The sequence below is a fragment of the Papio anubis genome, chromosome 3 (genome assembly GCF_008728515.1).
Source record: "Papio anubis isolate 15944 chromosome 3, Panubis1.0, whole genome shotgun sequence".
Lineage (NCBI taxonomy): Eukaryota > Metazoa > Chordata > Mammalia > Primates > Cercopithecidae > Papio > Papio anubis.
Window position 1 is genome coordinate 75555412 of NC_044978.1, and position 23119 is coordinate 75578530.

General features: G+C 34.8%; 1 protein-coding gene across 45 annotated transcripts in view; it reads left to right on the top strand.

Moving 5' to 3' along the window:
- The window catches only part of CAMK2D (calcium/calmodulin dependent protein kinase II delta), a 305944-nt gene that overhangs the window by 212218 nt on the left and 70607 nt on the right, over positions 1–23119 (top strand). For 29 of the 45 annotated variants that reach the window (XM_003899111.5, XM_031664320.1, XM_017958999.3 and 26 more), the window contains 3 exons: positions 1034–1106; positions 12150–12252; positions 18273–18356. In XM_003899111.5, the coding sequence (XP_003899160.1) occupies positions 1034–1106; positions 12150–12252; positions 18273–18356 (260 nt within the window). Of the gene's footprint in view, positions 1–1033; positions 1107–2042; positions 2116–12149; positions 12253–18272; positions 18357–23119 lie in introns of all 45 variants that reach the window. The other 16 variants (XM_017959000.3, XM_009207455.4, XM_003899112.5 and 13 more) reach the window with 1 other exon arrangement.

Here is a 23119-nt window from a genome sequence, read left to right on the forward strand (position 1 = left end):
ATTATTTTATACATTAAACAGTTGAAAATGTCCTTACTAAAATGTTTGCTTCATCTTTCAATGAATAAATGTAGTTCAGGACATACTTTGGATTACATTTGGATTACACAGTGAACTTATACAAAATTCATCACTGTGATATATTCTACATTATTATATGTCAGATGAAGCTCACAGGACCTTATAGGTGCCAAACAAGGATTTCTCCTCTCTAATTAGCAGTCCATTTGACATCAGTGAACCTTTAATAAGAACAGCATAAAATGTGCATTTTGATATAGTATGAAGCAAAAGTTTTTCTTCACTGAAGTGTATGGAAATAGGTTTAACAATTACCAATGCTCCAGGGGATTATAAATTTGTATTTATTTATTCTTTGAAAGCTCCCTAGCTCTTCCCCAAAATATTCTTATACTAAAGCGGAGTTTATTTTATTTATGGGTTTGCTTTAAATTCTCCCGTTATTGTTGGAGACTTGCATTTGTTTTCCTGTTATATACTTTACTAAAGCAACACTTCTAAGGCAAAATGGTAAATGTGTCCCTCCATTTTTTTTGACCCTTGTTTCACCTGCCACTTCATCTGTGTTTACCCTCTTGTTTCAACACGTGTTTAATTGTGACCTCAGATTTTAAACAGTTTAGATGTGTATAAGAAATACCTGGATATTTTATATCTCTGAAGAATTTTCCCAGAACATTATGGGAATTCTTTATAAATTTTTCTTTCTGAATATGGAAATTTTACCTTCTTATACATGTTATTTAATTTGCACACTTACAATGAAAACAACACAGCTCAAATTGTTTTGTCTGAACATGTCACAAAGTCTATGTTGGATGTCATTTTTGTTAGAACCAAAATTAGCTTTATTCAGCATTATTTGATTCCGATGTAAAGCTAAAAACATGTGAAGAAATATAATTTTTGTTTGTTTGTTTGTTTCATTGGGACTTTTGTTTTATTTCATATTCAATGTGATTATGTGCCTTTAAAATGTTCTCCCTTCCATTCTGCCCTTGTATCTTTGCAGTCATTGTATACAGCAGATTCTAGAAAGTGTAAATCATTGTCACCTAAATGGCATAGTTCACAGGGACCTGAAGGTCAGTATATGGAGTCCATAAATCTGAATCAAAGCAGTTTTGTTTTTTTTTTCTGGGGAAAGGGCAGAGGGTGGGTATTTAAAATGGTTCCCTTGCCTTTCCCAACTTTTTTCTAAAATGAATATATGATGAAATGATAATGCATGATGCCTCTTCCAGTTTGCTCATCTACAGGCTAAATATACATCATAGCAAAAAGGGAAGAATACTGAAGAATACAACCTGTTTAAGTTTCCAAGCAGTAAACTACCAAAAGGGGTTTAGGGGTAGGCTTTCTTTAATTTCCCAGCATTTGCCTGGAGATAAACTTGGCCTGTGATGTATGTCCGCCTGTAGATTTAAACACCACTTCTGTTCTGAGACCATGGGTTGCTGTAGCAGAACAACTGGTTACACATTGCTCCATTTGAGTCTGATGAACCCTTAGGCAAGAGATAATAATTGCCAGCTAAATTAAAGCACAAGAAGTTAATGATTTATCAAAAATTCATTAGGTATCTTAATTTAACCTTAATGGTGCCTTGACTGTTAATGTTCAGCTTTTAGGACAATACTGGAAAAATGGGAGAGAAAAGGGAAACAGTTTATATGATGGGGTGGAGGCGGAACACAACAGCTACAAAGATTATATTTGTGTTCCAGTTTATTTCCTGGAAGAATTTATAACCAGGAAATGATCTTCTGAATGACATGAACTATTTTCAAAATGGATTTTTCTAGAACAAATGGACCCACATTCTGGCTCACATCTGGCAAGATCTGATTGTTCTGAGGTAGTAGTCACTCTACTTGAGCAATATGTTTACATGACTGAAGGTGGTACAATACAACCCCAGTTGTCTGCTAGCTCTGCACTTTAACCCAGTCTCTCTGAGGGTATACAGACAGTGAGTGTAAGCTTGGAACTAACACACGCCCCCTGGTGTTTGCATGCAGTCATTGCATTCAGCAGATCCTGGAGGCTGTGCTACACTGCCATCAGATGGGCGTGGTCCATCGGGACCTGAAGGTGAGTAATGCCGTTGGAGAAGATAAACCACCACACAGTTCCTAATGACTGTTCAGCTGCAATTATGCCTGTAAAGGCAAAGTATGAGCAATAAAGTTGTGTGGACTTATTCCAGCACATTACTCAGGAACTTTCCCTCACCACAATCTCTCTTATTTCATCTCTAACACACACTTGAGACATATAAATCTTGATTTATCCCGATAGAAATAACTTCCCAACATTAACAATAAATAGGATGCTATATGTCTTTCCTTGTAAGGATGGATATAGCATTAATGTGACTTTCAATAGGACTTGATCTCTTCTTCACTCTAAATTTGTTCTATGGACATTGATCAGACATTTTATATTCATATGATATATACCCAATATTATGTAAATACTTAGTAAAATTATAAAGTGAGTAGAGATAAAGTTATTAGGTGAAGTTTTAGCCTAAACGATTGTGTGCTAAAGAACCCCATTCTCTTTCCCTTAACATTAGTCCTAAGAATTCTGAGGACACTGAGGCCTCTTAGTTTTTTATTTATTTATATTCCTAAAGACCAAGATACTAGTGTCTTCTGAAACTATAGATGTAAAGAAAGCAAAACAAATTTAATCATCAAATAATATTTATGTAACAAATATATATGGATATCCCTATATATATATTCTTATTTGAATGCCTACTGATACCCTTAAGACTTCACTCAGCATCTGATACCCTTGAGGACAGAGAATTTTCAGATCATTCAGAAATGAAATAGCTCACAAGGGAAATATTTTTTCATTAATTTTCTGGCTCCATTTCCCAGCACTCTAGTTTTACCTGTGGAATTTCAGAAAAACAATGAAGCCTAGAAATTGAAATGAAAAACTACTGGATGAGTAAAATAGTAAATGTGAGCACTATATAGTTTTGATTCTTTCAGACTCAGCATTTTCTAGGCATTAGGACAAAGGTGGCAAAGGATAATTTAGAATGTCTAAAACTGTGTGTGTTTAGTGAGAGGACCTAGACTTATTTCTCACGTGCAGACTTTTCTGGTTATAAAAAATTGTAAATCCATATTTCCAGTCACTTAATGTTCTAGAAGACTATATCTCTAAACCAATTACATGAAAATGTGATTTATAAGCAAAACATTGCCTTAGTTTTCTGCAATCTTCTTTTGATTTCATTTAATTCTGAGAGTTTTAAATATCAAAAGCAGGCCGGATGCGGTGGCTCATGCCTGTAATCCCAGCACTTTGGGAGGCCGAGGAGGGTGGATCAGGAGGTCAGGAGATCGAGACCATCCTGGCTAACACGGTGAAATGCCGTCTCTACTAAAAATACAAAAATAAAATAAAATAAAATAAATATCAAATGCAAAGGTATGGTTAAGGGCATTTTCTTCTGAAGAGCCAAGATAGGACTATATATCTGCTAACACTTACCAAATGTACCCATTAGTGTAAAGCAAAAACAGTATGTTTCTTTGAAAATTCATGTATTTTGCAGTCACCTCAAAAATTCTTTACTGGCCGTTTACAGACAGAGCCCCTTTTGTTACCTCTCAGAACCGATAGCACTACTTTCCTTTTAAGTGAACATATATGAACATGCACATCATTTGTGCAATTTTTTTTCAGATACTTCTATAAATTTATTATTTGAAACATTTTACTCCATGTTATATAACCATAAGTGGACTTTAAAAGCCAAGTATTAAAAAATGTGAATCCTCTTCCATAACTTCAAAGTTATTTTTTGTGGAATTATAATATGGGACTTCTCTAAGCATTTGGACTCAGGTGAACCCTTCAAAGACTGGAACTTTAATAGGACATGGACTGTGAAGAAAAATATATTCTCTGACATATGAGCTAACATCACTAATTAAAAACTTCAGCAGATGATTTTTAGGGAGGCTTACCAGCAAAAGAAATAACTTGCTGCATTCCCCATCAGATTTCTTTAAGGCAGGGAAAGTACTTTTGCTCCCCATTCTTATTCTGATTCTGATAAAGGACAGAAATGAACTTTTGAGAGAGCGTGTTATAATTTTTGTAGTTGTTGTCCTAGCTTCTATCATATTGCTGACTTGGATGGATTTCAGTTGAGTCTGGTTCTCAGGGCTTGCTTCAGTAGGCCATTTCATAAACACACTGAGAGAGTTCAAAGCACGTGCATTAGAGGCAGTTGATGTACCTCTTGAACATGCCAAATCCCCGGCTTTGTTTTGTGCCTTTTATACCCATGATGTATACTCTGATAAATATATTGTTTGTGATAGCATGTTTACCAATATAGTAAAGTTAAAAAGATCAACTGTTGAAATTTTTATTACCAGGCTTTAAACAAAAACTTGCCTTTACTATTTCTATGCCATGTATTTTTGTGTCCATATACTAATTAATATGCTAATTGATGTGCAATTGAAATGTTTGTTGCACATAGTTTAATTTGTCCACATCAGTGAGAAAAAGAAACACAGGAAATGTCATGTTTATCATGATCAAAAACACCTATGAGGATATAAGTGCTGTACAATTTGTATATAAGCCCTCTGGAAGCACAGCTGTTTAACATACTGTGATACTCCACAGTATCTAACATAGGGGCTTATACCTGGCCAATACCTGCAGCGTATTCCTTCAATTTAGAAATGAATGAAGGTCAACCAAAAGTACATCTATAATATAAAAGGCAGCATTCAGTAAAATAGGTTATTAAGTGTTCATTAATATTTGAATAACATAAAGAAGATAAGTATATCTTCAGAATAAAGATCACTATTTAGTTGAGTAACTGCTGCTCATTGGGGCTCATTAGACAGTGGGAAATTATGAGGACCCTATAAACAAGGGTGAGGTACAACAGGCAATTTCAGGATGTCCCTGAAACAAGCAATAGGAGAAGAGTCAGGGTGGTGGGATATCAGCGTCAAGAAGGTACATCCATCGGCACCAGGCAGAACCTAGTGGATACATGGACCACAACCTTTTGTCTAAGGTGTGTCCAGTGGCAGGCCAATTAATATAGATCTAGATAGTATTAGGAGGATCTAGTGGTGGTGATAAACAGTACAGTACAGTTCAGGGATAGGACTGTAGTATTTGGGAGTGTTTGGATCAAGTGAGGACCTTAATAATCAAAATGGCAAAAGATGCCATTTATCAAGCAGTTACCATGTACCCTGCATTGTCTTATCATACAGTCTTCAGAACTTTATGAGGAAGGCGCTCTGATCATTCCCATAGTACATAAATGAAAATTTAGCAAACACAAGTGAAAGAACTTAAGATCACTCAGCTAGTAAAATATGATTGATGCCTAAGAAATTTGATTCCAAGTCTGCATGCTTAATCACTACTACTTCTCAGTTTAGTTAGTTGGATGAATTAAAAGCCTGTAAAGAGACCAAAGAATGAGTCAAAACAATGATAGGAAAATAATTTTGCTAGCAACATTCAGAATAATTTGGGAAAATGGTTCTAAGTTTAGTGAATCAAAAGGTTAAAATAGTCCTGCCTACGGGCCTTCCAGAGATAAACAAAATCTGTATCATGAGGAATAAAGAAAATGATATAACGTAGAGTAGGGGCAGTACAATTTGGCAGTAGACAGGTATATGAAGTAAAACTTTTTCATTTAGAAAATCAGTAAGGTAGCATTGACCACAGCCTTTGGAAAACGAGACAAAGAAGAATAAAATGCATTTGCCACATTTGATTGCTGCATGAAGACAATTAATATCGGGTGCTTAAAAATATAGATTCTTTATAAAGAGCTGAGTGCTGTAACTGTGTTGGATATTTGTGAATTGGTGGTTTAAAGTTCAAATACAAAAAGAGAAGAATGAATATTCATCAAACATTCCTTCAGCAGCTACTTACGCATCATTTTAAATGTGGACATAAATTACTGAGCAAAACAAGAACAGACCTTGTGTGCATGAAACCCTGCTGGCCATTGAATTAAGGATCATTTAAAAATATGTATGTAGGCCAGGTGCAGTGGCACATGCCTGTAATCCAAGCACTTTGGGAGACTGAGGCAAGAGGATTGCTTGAGGCCAGGAGTTCAATACCAGCCTGTGCAACATAGCAAGACCCGATCCCTACAAAAAAAAAAAAAATCAATATATATATATATATATGTGAAAAGCGTGTTGGTGATGTTCTTCCCAGAAAGGAGGAAGTACATCAGACAAGTACTGCATTCAGAAAAATATTAGGTCAAAGCAAGGTTGCAGTAACATGACAATTTTTAATGTCACAAGAAATAAAGGAATGTCAGATCAGATATGTTTTCTCATTTAAGATCCTGGAGAATACAATTTCTTTGACTTAGTTGACAGAATAAGTAAAGGAGATAGTTATAAAGCTATGCTTTTTCAAATAACTATATTTGAAACAAAGTAGTAAAATTTCTGCAGTTCAAATGTACCAGAAATGGTTATTAAACTATTTCATGAACAACAATCCGGATAGGAGGCTTCATACACACAACTGAATCTTTAGCAACAAATTAACACCCTGTGAATTGGTTCAGCAGAGAATACTGCCTTTAGTATTAGCCCCTATTCAGAAGAACGACATTACTTAATGGAAACGTCATTGAATGGATGGATAGATGGATTAGATGGATATGAGAGGGAAAGAGAAATTTTAATGAAGAAAATTTGGAGATTTGATGGGAACTTTAAGGCTGTTTCATAGAAATAAATTTATGACCAGAGTAGAAAGGAATTAGTTTTCAGGGAAGTGGAGAGATGAGAAGTATTTAGTAATTTGTTTTTTGGTTTTTTTTTTTTTGAGACGGAGTCTTGCTCGTTTGCCCAGGCTGGAGTGCAGTGGCGCAATCTCGGCTCACTGCAAGCTCTGCCTCACAGGTTCACGCCATTTTCCTGCCTCAGCCTCTGGAGTGTCTGGAACTACAGGCACTCGCCACCACGCCCGGCTAATTTTTTTGTATTTTTAGAGAGACACGGGTTCACCATGTTAGCCAGGATGGTCTTGATCTCCCAACTTCGTGATCCGCCCGCCTTGGCCTCCCAAAGTGCTGGGATTACAAGCGTGAGTTACCATGCCCAGCTAGTAAATTCTTGTTAACCATGGGTAGTAGATATATCAACCTGTGAAATTTATATTTTGGATAATTATAAAATCACAAGTATACTTTTCTCAGAGCCTTGTTTAGATAAAAGTTTAAGGAACACATCATCTGTGTGTATATGTTTAGATATATTTGAAACAAAGTATGTATTTAATCAGTTTAATAATTCCTTTAGTCATTCCAGTATTTCTTTACTGAGTGTCTAGTGTTTGTCAGGCAGTGGAGAAGCTGTGGGTAATTGGCACTATCCCACTGCAGTTACACTCTGGGTCTTTCAGTCTACCCAGCAGTGTGTGCTGATAATGTAAAAGTAAATTAATAAACAGGAATGGAATACAGAATGATTCTTATGAACTTGCTCATATATGCATAGCAATAGAAAGAGTACTTCCTAATTGCAAACTTATAGCACATACATCTGCTAGAAACTCCTTGTGCTAAGTACATGAATTCAGGCATTAATTCCACACAAAAATAAAAGCTAAAATCCTTTGTACCATGTATACAAATGGGACAAGTGAGCTTGACATTCAAGCTTTTCAATTCATGCAAAACTAAAAAAAAAAAAAAATAGTTTATTTTGGGGAGCTTCATTCGCACCTTCTTTGGCAAAAGATAAGTGACAGAAAACACACCAAGCAGAGAATGATTTTCTGTTAAAAGAGTGAGATTCTCCAATAAAGGAAAGAAATTTTGAAAGACAATTTTTACTCCTTAAAAAATAATATCCAAAGGAATGTAAGAATTAAATAATATGGAATAATAAAATTACTAATTTGCTTTTTATAATATTCCAAAATTTAAAAAGAGATAAAACACACATGATTTTACGTATGTATTCCTAATGGTTGAGTCTTTTAGATGTGCACAAATTAAAGCCTGATATGATTAATGCTAAAGGCCATTGCTTTTGCCAAATCAGTTTCTTAATAAAGATATGATAATTGGTGAAGCAAGGTTAAAACTATGTTTTTTCATAAGTTTTGGATATGGGTAGTAAATATTTTTGAGTACTTCAAATTCTTCTAAAAACATCTACCGAATGAACTACCTTTTAAAAATAACTGTTTTTATACAATTAGTGGAGTTTCTTTAGTATCACATCTTTAAAAGGAAGGAATTAGAAAATCTAGCTTCAGGTCTTGGCTTCATGTTTTTGGGCCTCCCTACCTCATGTAGAAACTAAAAGGTTTGAGTTATTTTATCTCCCAAGTCTCTTCCAGTTCTGAAAGTGATTCCATCAGCCTGCCTGTGTACTTTGAGGCATTTGAACAGTTTCAAGAAAACCTTGAATCATATTGAAAGAAGTTGCCATTGTATTCATATGAAAGTACAGAACAAAACTTGCAAACAGTTGCTGCTCATTACAGCTGATATGCTATAAATGGTTGTTGACACTGAGACCAGATGTCATGGAAAATCCTGCATCATTAGGAAGCAATGGGGGTGGGGAAGGAACCTATGTGTAAGAATGTCTGTGCACTCTATTTAAAAACCAACCTAGAAAGGGATTTCATTATTAGAATCTAAAGATCCTTTCAATATATAAAGACTAACATAATAGATTGCATTAAGTTGGCGTCATTAATAAAGACATTCCTCAAGTTACAAATATTAAATGTTCTGCACATTGAAATGACCAGCTGCACTGGAATGTAGTAGCTAATCACTAATGTGTATGTTGTCACCACAGAGGACAGAGCTCCTATGATAAAACCCAGTGTGATTTTATTATTTCATAGAAACTGTTATGAGATATAATTTAGTACCTTATAATGTTCATTTGAGAAATTAAGGAACTAATTAATTAGCTCCAGGCATTTGTGAGTTGCCCAAGTCAACACAGGTAATAACAGTTAGGGCCAGGACATGAACCCAGATCTTCATCTAAATCATCACCCTGCCTGTTTCTCTCACAGTGCTGTGGTCCATAGTCAACTAGCTACATTTGAAGATCTGGGTTTCTGATCTCATCTGTCTGATTTGTGTTAGAAAATCAAAAAAGTGGAATAGTAGCAAATAATTGTGTAGTGGTGGTCCTTTCTAAGGAGGTAATCATTAATTAGGTGAGAAATTCTACCCTTTCAGCTTGGGTAAACTATATTTGCAAATTATCTTCCTTTCTGTAGGCATTCAGAATTTAAACTAACCTTGCCAACAAAATTTTGTAGTACAATATTTTTAACTCGGAAGCTGTGTGAGTGGTAGTAATTCAGGAAAATTAGAATAAATGTGCTTGTCCTGATTAAAATGTTCCTTTAGAAAGTCTTAGTGACTAAGCCTCCCACACAATCACAGAACATGATAGGAGGATTATTCAAACTGATATATACCAAAGAGTTATATAGAAATCAAACTTGTGTGGTTATTTTTAATGTTTCATTGGAGCTGCCCTTTAAAGCAATCTTGTGATGAAATATTAAAAAGTGAATAATCCCTTAAACTCATCATCCTAAACTTTTTAGTTTTCATTATACAATTTCATTTTAGATCCTAAATTTTAGTAATCATCCTAATTTTTAAATTTTCATTATATAATTATATATTTCAGGTTTGCCTAAAGATATACATAAATATGAAATCATGTTAGTCTCTTCATTGTTACACCTACACAGTCACCTTCAAATAACCCTGCCTTTTCTTGTACATAACTGCAGCTGAACAGTCTTCATGAGTATAAGGTGCAACTCTGGTCCAGATGGATTTACTATTTTCTGGATGACTCACAAAGGCCCTACAGTGAGGTCTTCTTTAGTTATGAATATTTGCCCCAGTCATTCAGAGGATATATGTGCATGATAAAACTTTAAGATGTTCCATTTCTTCTGAATCGGCAGGTTCGTGGTGCTTGAGGCATAATGCACATAGCCCTGCCCAGCAGCTTTTTCATTTAGTGATAAGAGTGAAAACACACTATTTTTTAAAAGGTTATTTGCCAGTGACGCTGACAGTTGCTCAACAAACTTATCACTTGACTTCAAACACCTAAAATGTGATTTCTAAAGTGATTGGAACTGAGTCTGTGGTTGACAAATTAGGACAGATGTGTATTAACAGAAATCTCTGACATGCCAATGCTTTTGAAAGTGAAGAAAGAATTAGAATCAACCATTGCTTGCAGTTTGATGAGCTTTATCCAAGTTGATTATTCCATGAATTAATAGTTGGAACTTAACTTCTTGATCAAATTAGGAAATGCATCAATGTGGTAGACCATAAATTTTAGTTGCAAAAATAAAATGTCAATTGAAAATAATTTAACATGAGTAGATACTATTGTATATTGATAAACAAAGTTCCAAATAAATTTCAAATGTTAGGTTTTCCTAAAAGTCATTTCAGAATAAAAGCCTTTTATATTCTTGAGATATCTTCATCCCATACTCCAAATTAAATTATGTATTTAGTGTTGAGGTAGTTAAAAATCCCTATCAGCCCCACAAAATTAGAAAAGTTTTCTCACATTTACCAGTCATTATAATAGCGATGAATCTGATGGCAGTGAGCAACAATAGCCTGAAGAAGTCTGGTATTTGGTTAAAACTTACTCGCCAACATTCTAATTTCTTACAGATTTAACTTAATTTCTTCCAAGTTCTGGTTATGGGTCTTTGCTAATGTGCATGGCTGGCTTAATTAATAAATTAGGTACTGGTTTAGGCTGTGTTTACACAAGGTCGAAACAAGCAACAGAACTGACTAATTCAGTGAGAAAAATGTAGCCAATTTGATTTTTAAAGCATGACATTTCTTGTTTATTAACATATAAACAAAATGAATTTGATTGACTGAATTTTTAGATTTTCAGACAATCGTTTTGGCACTTGTAGAGTCCATTGTTTCCCAGCTTTTTTCAGTCTGAGACACACCTCTAAATTTGCTGGGTTTTGTCCCCAAATAGGAGGACTTTGAACCATTCTCCCATATACATTCTAACCCAATATATTTATCGAGTTTGGAGTTGTACATCCTTAACTGTATATATTAATCAGCCTCCTTTTCCTAACCATCTTCATTTCTTAAAATCCACAAAAGTGATTCGTGGAAATTGAAGACTGTTCCCTGGTGCTTATTTTCAAAGTACTAATGTGTCTTGATAACATTGGTTGGGAAACAGTGGTATAGACACAGCCTTATTCCAAGACTGAGTTATCAGCCCTTGCATAATGATAAATGCCCGAGAAAATAAAAATATGTCTTTCTCATAGTACTCTGAGATGGAAGAATAAATATATAAGTAATGCTCTGAATCACACTTTGAAGAAATGTAAATTATGTTTTAAAAGCTGGCTTATAAAGAAAAAAAAAGCTGACTATAACATTTGGCAAATAGTAGTATACTCTTTCTGCCTTTAAGAATAAACAGATTCTTAAAGACAGCAATTTTAATACATAATTCAGAGTAAGTCTCCAAAATTTGTACCAAAATTGTTTGGAAACATTGAGGAATCAAAATCACTACATTTGGGTCCAAACTCTTGAAGTTAACTAGGATTTAATTTGCACAGTTTCATTTGCCAAATGTCTGTAGATTGGTCCAACTCTTGTTATTATTTTGCCAAGTTTCCTTCTGCTGAAAATGTCTGCTCTGTTAGGCTTCTAAGTCAATGTCCATGGCCAAGTCTGAATCCTGAGCGGTCCTTGGAAACATGTGAGCAGGTCAGGACAGGTGCTGTCATTCATTTGATCCCTCCCCAAGTATATTCTCTCTTCTACCCAGTATCTCTCTAGGACAGTTATGCATCTGTCTGAAGCCTGCGCACATGATAATATTTAATCGTTTTCTAACTGTATTTTCCCTGGGATTTAGGAATGGCAGTCTCCAGGAGAGATGACAGTGCATGAATTTTTTTTCCCCCTAATCCTGTAAAATGTTGTTAGTTTTGAATAGTCGCTTAAAATAGGTTCTCACTTCAGTCTCTTTTTTTTTTCTTTCTAAATAAAGCCTGAGAATTTGCTTTTAGCTAGCAAATCCAAGGGAGCAGCTGTGAAATTGGCAGACTTTGGCTTAGCCATAGAAGTTCAAGGGGACCAGCAGGCGTGGTTTGGTGAGTAGGGCCCCCTCCTTCATGCTACCTGTAGTCTTCTGGCTTCTGACTTCTGGCTCCTAATCCCACTTCCTAGTGAAAATAAAATGGAAACGTTCATTCTAATAACAATTTGACTAATTTTAAGATATTGTGCCTTTATAAGCACTTACTTTTATTGACATTAAAGGGTATATAATCTAGAAATAATTTAAGGGAAAATATTAATGGGAGAACAAGAAGACATATACTTTTTTTCTCAAAGGATGTTTGAGAAAGTGCATTATTTAGTAAGCATTAATTAGAGGATTACAACATTCAAAGAGTACTTTTTTTATTTGAAAGAAAGTTGATTGTTTGCATACAGCCTCATATGATGCCAAAAACTGCTATGTGAATAGTAGATGCTCAAGAAACACAGGCTATTTCACATATAATACTTTATGATTTATGAATTTAAGATTGTTTAAAAATTATGAAGCATGTGTTTATGTGTATATTTCACCTCAGTTATTTTATATGTCTTCAACATGCCACTTTCCTCTCAAAAATTCTGATAATTTAGAAATTTTTATGTGATGAAATTTCTGCTTCTTTACAATTAAGGAATTAATTCTAAATAAATTCAAATTATAGTATTTCTAACCAGACTTAGGTTTTGTTTCAGTATTCAGCCTGAATAAATTATTTACTCATTAATTTTCATATGCCTCTCTCTGCCATTTTCCAATATCCAACCCACTTCTCATGTAGAGTTCTAAAAATATAACCTCTCCCCAAGCCTGTCTTCCTTCTCTCCTGACTTTCAGTGTGTTGAGGTTAGATAATTTTTTTAATGCCCTTCATTTCTGATTTCTTTTCTTCTGAGCACAACAAATAGAGGACTAAAAACATGCTATTTCTTTGTTTTATATGCAAACGCTTTTCTGTATCCCTAATGTACACATCTCCCGAGATGTGCATATCACTCCCAGGATTCACCACATCTCCCTTATCCGCCCCAGCTGTTACTGGGAGTGGATGATGTGCCAAGCCTTCCTGGCAGCCTAATGCAGGACTTTAGTTCCTGCTGCCTGTCCTGTTTCGGTAGTACCTGACAGTTATTATTGTTTGAAGCCCCTCTCATGTTTAATATTACCTTTTACATTGTCTTTTTACCCTCCAATCCCAGATGAATTTAATACCTCCAAACTTGTCATTTTGTTAATAATATTTTAACTTTTTAATAATCTTGTTCCCATTAACTGCAAACTGAAAGAAGGTAGGACCTAGATTAGGTCTGTAAATTACAGATTCAAATTATCTCTGTGTCCTGGAAAAGAGTACAGTTAACACAGAAAGAATATATTGTAACAAGAGTTAAAGGTTGAACAGGAAGTAGTGGGGCTATCACAGAGATGGGCAAAGCAAATATTAGAGATACATAAATAAAGTAGGAAGTCCTGACCCTGGAGGAGCTGAGGCTTTTGTATCAGTAACTATTTACCATTCAGGATGGAAGTATCTTAACATAGGAATGTATAAGGAGCTGAGGGAACACAAGACAGGAAGTACAAAAACTGCCTTTGGAGAGAAGTTCAATAATTGCCTTAACACCTATGGTTGCCTAAAGGATGAATGGGACTTTGTTCACTGTCATGCAAGAAGATTAAAGCATTCCAGATAGAGGGATCTGCACAGGGAAAGGTTCAGAGCCATGAAACTATTTTTTCTACTACAGTAAAACAAGAAGTTTGATAAAGCTAAAGTATACTCAGGTGAATAGTAGTTAATGAGGCAGGAAATGATTTTATGTTTATTTGAAGGGTTTGGATTTCACTTTAGAGGTTTTGGGATCTGGTGAAACATTTTTAGAAGAGAGGTGTATGTTGTTTAATAATGATTCCAGTAGAAGTATAGAAGATGATTTAAGGATAGTTAATCTGAAAGCAAGGACCCAGTTAGACTAAAGCAATCATTCAAATTACACATGATGATAGGTTTGACTAGGGAGGGTGTAGGAGCAAACAAGTTCCAAGTAACATACAGATCAGACAAGAAATATGAACTCTAAGGGAATCTGTTTAGGAAACATGAAAGTCCCAGACATTGGGTTCGAAGACAGGACTGGAGTCCTGTGTAGAGCAAAGCAGGACCCCACCTCATGAGAGACTTGGAGTATGAGGCAGGATACAAAAATGGGAACTTAGGCCCAGGAATATAATTGCCAGAAATTGGTAAAGGTGATGATTGGATATCAGAAGTAAGATAGAAGCCTTTGTTATCAGGTCTGAGGCTCAAATTAACATCAGCAGCTGTGTTTGATGATTACAAGAATGTTGGAATCAAGCTCCTTAAATCTCTTCTGTTTTTGAGCTTAATGTTTTATCTCCTCTGCTAGGACACATACAGTTTGAGAATAGGGCTATGTGTAGTGAAAACAATTTTACTTTTTGAATCAGAATATATGAATTTATATCTTGGCTCTGATTCTTAACAGCTGTATGATATTGAGCAAGTCACTTTAAATCTGTGAGGTCACTGTGCTCTTTGTAAATGGGATAATAAACACTTCTTCACAGGACTGTTATAAGATTGAGCGAAATAGTCCATAGAAACTTGAGTGAGCTATAAAGGATGTTCAATAAGTTTTCAAAACCATCTTGGTGTGAAACAATGACATAGTTCTTTGCATATTCAGTGAAAGTTATTTAGTGAATCAGTGAGTAGAAGATGAATATCAGGTCAGTAAAAGCAATAGCGTCCAAATAAAAGTACATAGGTTTTCAAATTGTTATTGATTTCTAAAAACAAGCTGGTCCCAAAGAAGCAGTGACAGCTCAGCAATAAAATTTCCACTTCATCAGTATGGTGCTATCAACAATTAAGTTATTGTTAAGGTACCTGTTAGAGTAATAACGTTTAAAAGAAGCAACATCTTAAGTTCTAAGGCGATTCAGTATTTCAAAAGTACAGAAAAACATAGTGTCTAAACTTAGGAGAATATACTTCTTTTTTCTCTTTCTTTTTCTTTTCTCAAGTTCACGCAAATCTTCATGGTAACCTGAGGAAAAAGGAGACATGTGGTGTTCTATGTTTCTTTCTAATGAACTGCCAGCTATATTTTAAGTATTAGGAGTAAAAGCATGTTTTAATAATGAATGACCTGTTTTGATGTTTATTCATTATGATCTGCCATTATAGTCCCATGTATTTTGACTGATTAATTTTATCTTTCAAAATGTAATATCAATGATTATGGTTATTCTAATTTTGATAAAGAGCAGAACTCTTTCTGCATTATGTGAAATACCAGAGCTTCGGGCTTTTACATAATTTTATTTTAATAAATATACAAGGTCTATTACAAATAAGAAAAAAACATATAATATGTATACAAAACAACATAATAGATAATACAAAGCATTATAGAAGCTGTTTATTGTGGAGTTTTTTTAAATTATCATTTTTCAAGTCCAAACTTGCTTGTTTTTTCCCATATTTACTTTTCATTTTCTAGTCTGGTCTGTTGGAACACTAGCCAAAAATGGTAGAAGTAAACACCCTGTCACTATACTTGATAAGATGGCTAGAAAAGGAAATATTCAGATATATTCTGTTTCTCTTATGGAACTGAACATGTTATTTGCAATACATTTCTAGCATTTTGTTGCTGCTGGGAAACAAAAAAGAAACATAACTACCAAGATCTTGGTTCATGGAAGAATTACTTTGCTTGGTTGCTGTTATGTCTCTTTTTTATGATATTAAGGTTCTTTTTATGCCAGTATGTTATAATGGATACATTTCCAACAGTCAGTAATTCTCTTTTCTCTTTGTGTTATCTATTTTCATATTCTTATTGGTTTTTCAAAGTAAGAAATATACGCTATCCCTAAAAAAGGCAAGCTCTCATTACTTTTTCTATTGATGGCATGTAGTATGAGAATCCTAGATTCTTGCAAGTTTAGTTTCCCACAAAGAAGGTCTTATCTATTTTACCCCCCGTATGTCTGTATTTATGAGGTCACATTGTACAGTACATTGTGTCCTAACATCCATGCATTTAGATATATGCTTCAATATTCTTGGTGTAAGGACCCCATTGACTGCTCAAATGATGATTGTAACTAAGTGAGAATGAGCATGATGGTGTTCTCTTAGAATTTTAGTCTCCAGAAGAAGTTTGTAATAATTTACATTTTAAATGATCTTTTCATTTCTTACTCACATAATAACTTACTTCCCTATCTTAGGGAAGCTTAGGAGAGATATTGTTAACATTTCCTATTTCTGGCCATGCATTCTAAGTTATTGAAATCATACATTATTAAAGTTTACTGATTTAGACAGAAGAGTACAAATTATGTATAAAAGAGTGGTTGAAATTCAGGGTGAGAAGGGATCACTGAGAACTGTAGGTAGCTAAGGAGAGTTCTAAGATGGAAATAACTTAGAGCCACTCTCTGTTAGAAAACGGGTAGAGAAAAAATATTGAGGATTCAAGGAACAGAAATAGTAGTATCAAGGGTGACAATGAGAAGACCATTTTTTAAAGACCTTAAAGAGATTAGTCAGGTCAAAGGCTCAGAAGGAGAATGAAATCATGTTGAATGAATGAAGGGTAGCCAGATGATAAAGGATCTGAAAGTGCTCACTAAGAACATTGGATTTAATCTGGACTTTAGCATTGGTTTCTCATTGGAGTCTCAGTGCCTGTCAACTCTAGAGGAGTTGGAGAAGGACGGTGAGAGTGGAGGGGACAGAAGCACTGGCAAACTCTTTAAAGCAATTGTGCCCATCTCTACCTTGGAATTCACAGACTGCATATCACTCCTTGAGGAAATCTTCAAGCTTTAGGCAGTGGAACCACCATTATTGTCAGTAATTCTCTTTACCTCACAACTACCAACCAAATATTTATTTCAAAGCAAGTTTGAGGTACAGATGGATTACGCAGGGTCCATTTGAAGCTAAATTACAACATACAGGTCTTTCCTTGGCGTCCCTTCTAATTGTCTATCCAATCTTCCCCCAAAACAAACAGAAAAAGAAGAATGGTAATAGAAAAGAAAAAATATTGAGTGCAAAATTTTTTTCCTCATTTTCTATTTTGTTCAGAGAAGTAACTGTGTTGTATATATTGTCTTTTTAATACCTCTTTGCATGTTGTTTGTACTTAATAAGTATAAATTTGTCACAGAAATGAGGGGGAAAAAGTTTCTTTCTTGGACACTTTACATTTCAGTAAGTATACAGTGTGTTTCATCAGTGATCTGTGGTTGGAGAAATTCCATTATATATACTTCTAAAAGATTTTTTTTTTGGTTTATTTGTGCTTTTAAAGAAAACTTCCAAATGAGGATAGTTATTTTTAGTACGTTCCAAGCAAACATTTTTATTTAAAAAACTGTTATTTTCAGAAATAAGTATTTTACTCTAGATTCTAGCTATAAATTGTTTTTAAGTGTAACTTATTGAATTCTATGCCAATATGTATAATACGAAGTTTTCTTTCCCCATCTAGTTTTTCTTACTACATCTCTTTCTTAAATTGAATGTCTAGTTGATACTTGTTTAATAGTGATTCATCTGAATATTCCTGCATCTTCTCTTTAGTTGCCAGTTACAAGTACATACTGATTATTTATTAGTACACAGTGAGCTCTGTGATATATTTTGGACTTATATCTTCTCCTGGTGAGTTCTTCTCCATATTTCTTTTCAGGTGTAGTTTTAACTCCCATATACATAAAGGACAATAAGAATTACTAACCGGAAATGGCCTTAAATGTACAGAGTGACTTTGCAGCGTAGTAGATTGGCCTTCATATCTGAAAAAAAAAGATATATTTTTTTCAAATGAGTTGCAGGGCAGGGCATGCTAGTGTTGATATTTCTATAAAGAGAAAGTCTACACTATTTATTGCTCTGAGAACCTTGTTGTATTTTGAAAAACATATCATCAGATAAAGAAGCCCCCGAAAATTTTCTTTCTTAGTTTCCCATTTCATATTGTTTTGTCAATTCAACTGTGACTCATTAACACCTCTTTCCCCTAGGTTTTGCTGGCACACCTGGATATCTTTCTCCAGAAGTTTTACGTAAAGATCCTTATGGAAAGCCAGTGGATATGTGGGCATGTGGTAAGCAATTATATTTTGGAGCAAATTTTGTGATATGCTAGTGTCTTAGTCCATTTGGTCTGCTATAACAATCTGTCATAGACCAAGTGGGTTAAATAACAAAAATGTATTTCTTATTTATTTATTCATTTATTTTGATAGAGTCTTGCTCTGTCGCCCAGGCTGGAGTGCAGTGGTACAATCCTGGCTCACTGCAACCTCTGCCTCCCAGGTTTAAGGTATTCTCCTGCCTCAACCTCCTGAGTTACTGGGATTACAGGCACGTGCCACCATGCATGGCTAATTTCTGTATTTTTAGTAGAGACAGTGTTTCGCCATGATGGTCAGGCTGGTCTTGAACTCCTGCCTCAAGTGATTCACCTGTCTCAGCCTCTCAAAGTGCTGGGATTACAGATGTGAGTCAGCACGCCTAGCCACAAAAATTTATTTCTCACAGTTGTGAAGGCTGGGAAATTCAAAATGAAGGTGCTAGCAGATTCGGTGTCTGGTGAGGGCCTGCTTTTAGTTTTGTAGAGAGTCACCCTCTCTTTGTGTCTTCATATGGCAGAAAGGGAGAGGGGGCTCCCAGGGTCTCTTTTATAAGAGCATTAATCCCATTCATGAGGCCTCCATCCTACCAAAGACCTCACTTTCCTTCCTTCCATCATATTAGGAGTTAGGATTTTAACACATGCTTTTTACAAGGGACACAAATATTGACTATAACAACCACAATTTTTGTAATTTAAAATACAAGTTGAACATCCCTAATCAAAAAATCTGAAATTTAAAATGCTTCCAAAATCCAAAACATTTTGAGTGCCAATGTGATTGCCGTGTGTGGAAAATTCTGCACCTGACCTCATGTGATGGGTTGCAGTCAGTCACAGTCCAAACTTTATCTTATGCAAAAAATTATTTAAAATATTTTATAAAATTACCTTCAGGCTATGTGTTTAGATGTATATAAGATGTAAATGAATTTCATGTTTAGATGTGGGTCTCATCCCCAAGGTATCTCATTATATATGTATAAATACTACAAAATCTGAAAAAATCCAAAATCTAAAACATTTCTGGTCCTTAGCATTTTGGATAAGGGATACTCACCCTGTAATATCTTTTAAATTTGAAGTTGATATTCTCTAGCAATCAGCTTAGAGTAGAAGTTCTCAAACCTCAGTCTACAACAAGATTACATGGAGAGCTGTTTAAAGGACATTGCTGTGTTTCTGATTCAGTATATCTAGGATAGAAACATTTACCTTTTTGACAAATTCTCAGGTGATGCTAATGCTGCTGTTTTCTGGAACACTTTGGTAACAGGGATGTGGAACATTGCTCCTAGTGGTTATGTATTTATGCTGCTATCTTCTCAACCAGTCCTTCCAATAAATATTGTTTGCCCACGATACTTGGCAGAGATTAAGAGTGAACTAGTAAATATTGGAAAATAATGAAATTGGCCATCCTGTGGGGACAAAAGTCTGACTTAGGCCTCTATCTGCCAACTCAAATCAAAAACAGTATCCTATACAGGCCCAAAGACATATAATGGGGAGGATTTTCACCCACACTTTTTATGTGGAATTTTTATGTTTCAGCATATACTTTGAATATGTGAAAGACTGAACGAATACTGCAATATTACCCTACTAAGATTATCAACATAATCACCTAAATTCCTGACACTATGTTGTTGCTACCAGCCTACAAGTAGATACCTAACTATCATAGTTTGGCTTTAGTGTGCTGCAGACAGATTTCAGTGCCTTTGGTGTTTGTCAGCAAGCTTAGAAAAAGTTGATTTAAAAAACTTTACTTGATTCTGAAAATAATTTTTTAGACTTGGTTTTAGTTTAAAAAGTTAATAAATTCATCATCACTACTTTATAGTGATAGACTATTCCTCATTATATTTCTTGTCAGCTTTACCTCTTTGGTAACAACTTGGCGTCTGATCTTAAACTGATTGAATCTTGGGCTTTCAGAGTTACCTCCATGCCTGGGAAGGCAGTGGTAAAATAGGGCACTATATTTATAGTCTCAACCCCTGGGGTTCAGTTTTTACTTTTTACCTACTAACCCAGCCTCTTTAATATATCTGAGTTGGTTTCTTTATCTGTAAAATAGGAATATGTTACCCTCAATGAACTGTAGGAGGGTCAAATGCAGTACACTTTAAAGGAAGACAATTGACAGTTACTACTTAATTAATGGGTAAGGTCTCAGGAATGCCCCAAGCTCTGCCTTCCTTCTACCTACCTGAGAGTATCTTCTAAGGCATGAGCTCTAAAATGCCTCTGAATTACAGCATTGCCACAAAATATCTTTGTTCAAATCTAGATGTTAACGGCAGATAACTCAGATATTTTGCTTGCAATAAATCAGCGCCCAGCATACATAGATCTGTTTCTGCTGAGGAATTTAAAAAGCAACAGAGTGGCCTGAGACTCAGGCAAACACAGATAGATTTTGTGAAGGATACAATCATATTTTTAAAGTATTTTTAAAACATGATAAAGCTATATTTTTGTAAAGATAGGCGGTTTTGGCTACAATGCTGCACTTGGAGCTTGAATACTAGAGGGACAGTGTGGCATACAATAATCAGTAACCAAGGGAAGCAGGACTCAGCATAAGGGACATTTCGTACTTTTTCTTTGCTTACTTCATCGAAAGGCCTCTTCCAGCCTCTTCTGCCTTTGTGTTTATCTCTCCTTGTTTTCCTAGTTTCCTTCCTATTTTCCACTTTTTTTTCTTCATCCCTCCTGTTCACTTCATAGGTAGGATGCAGTATGTGTAGTGGTTAAGAGAACACACCTAGCTTCTCAGTTCACTTGCTGTATGACATGGCTCAAATTATTTAGTCCCTGTGTCTCAGTTTCCTCTTAGAAATGGAGACCATCAAAGTTCTTGCTTCATGGGGCTGCAGAGAGGATTTTTTAAATACAGTAAGTGATAGTTATCATTGTTATTATTATACAAAGTCTTTATTTATAAACAAAGTTTCTAGATAACTGATATATGCCTTATAGTAGACTTAAAAAACGAAGTGTATTATATAACTCAGCATTATTGGTGTGATTAGCGGTAGAATGCCCTCATCTGATGACCTGAATACCAAATTCTCTCTCTCCCTCTCTCTGCTTTCTTTCTTCACTTTTAAATTATTTTCTCTTGTTTTATTTGGTAAAAGGTTATTATGGACCGATTTTACAACTTCTGAATCATATTTTACTCCACCAAAGAATTTAAATAAATTATTCATTTGTTCTTATATCAAAAACATTTTTTCATGTTTCAAATGTGTCACCATAAAAAAATGATAGACAAGTGAGGTGATGGATATGTGAGTTAGCTCTATTTAATTATGCCACATCATGTATCTATACATATCAAAACATCGTATTATACCCCATAAAAGTATTCAATCATAATTTGTCAATCCAAAAAAATTAAGAATTTTTTGAAAATTTAAAACCTTTTTTTAATAATGTATAAGTTTTATTGGTGTTGAAGAATATCAGATCCACTAAAAAGAAACCCGAAAAGCTAAGAATTTGTACTAGGGATTCTTCTCTGGCTATGCAGAAAAATCAGTAATGAAGCATATACAGGCACACCTCAGAGATATTATGAGTTTAATTTCTGGTCTCACAATAGAACAAATATCAAAATAAAGTGAGTTACACAAATTGTTTGGTTTCCCAGTACATATAGAAGTTATGTTTACACTGTGCTATAGTCTATTAAGTATATGATAGCATTATGTCTAAATGCACATACCTTACATAAAAAATACTTTAAAATAGCCAGGCCCAGTGACTCACGCCTGTAATCCTTGCATATTGGAAGGCCAATGCAGGAGGATCCCTTGAGTCCAAGAGTTTGAGACCACCCTGGGCAACATAGGATGACCCATCTCTATAAAAAGAAAAAAAAAACTATATTGCTAAAATATCATCATCATCATCTGAGCCTTCAGTAGGTTGCAATATTTTTGCTGGTGAAGGGTCTTGCCTCAGTGTTGATGGCTGTTGACTTATCAGAATAGTTATTGCTAAAGGTTGGGGAAGCTGGGATAATTTCTGAAAATAAGACAACGACGAAGTTTGCCACATCAGTTAACTCTTCCTTTCGTGAAATATTGCAATACTCACCAAAATGTGACACAGAGACATGAAGTGAACCCAAGTTGTTAGGAAAATGGCACCACAGACTTTCTTAATGCAGGGTTACCATAAACCTTCAGTGTGTAAAAAATGCAATATCTGCAAAGTACAGTAAAAAAAAAAAAAAAAAAAAAACACACACACACACAAAATAAAACAACATATGCCTTTATATCAAAATGCCCAAATCCTGCATGGGCCTCTGCTTTAGTGGATCTGTAGTAAACACAGGGAACTGCATTTTTAATAACCTATGATGTATTATCAGAGTTTGGATTCACTGTTTTAGACTCACAAAACACACTATGTTCAATTGTAATATTACTTTGGTATATTTGAGTTTACGTGGATTGTCTGAGTGCATTTCTGTGATACAGTTCATATATCTAACCTTTTAAAATAATGGAATATCTTATAATAGTGAGATTTCATATCTGTGAAATGCGAGAGAACTTATAAGGTAGAAGCTCTAACTTTCTTGTCTAGAAGAGGGAAAAAGGATAGGTAGAGAGTAGTTTCCATCTTTGTTTTCTGAACTATATAACATTTTTTTAGCTGTTAAGCAAATATTAGATGGATACTATGTACATATGTGCACACACGTGCACA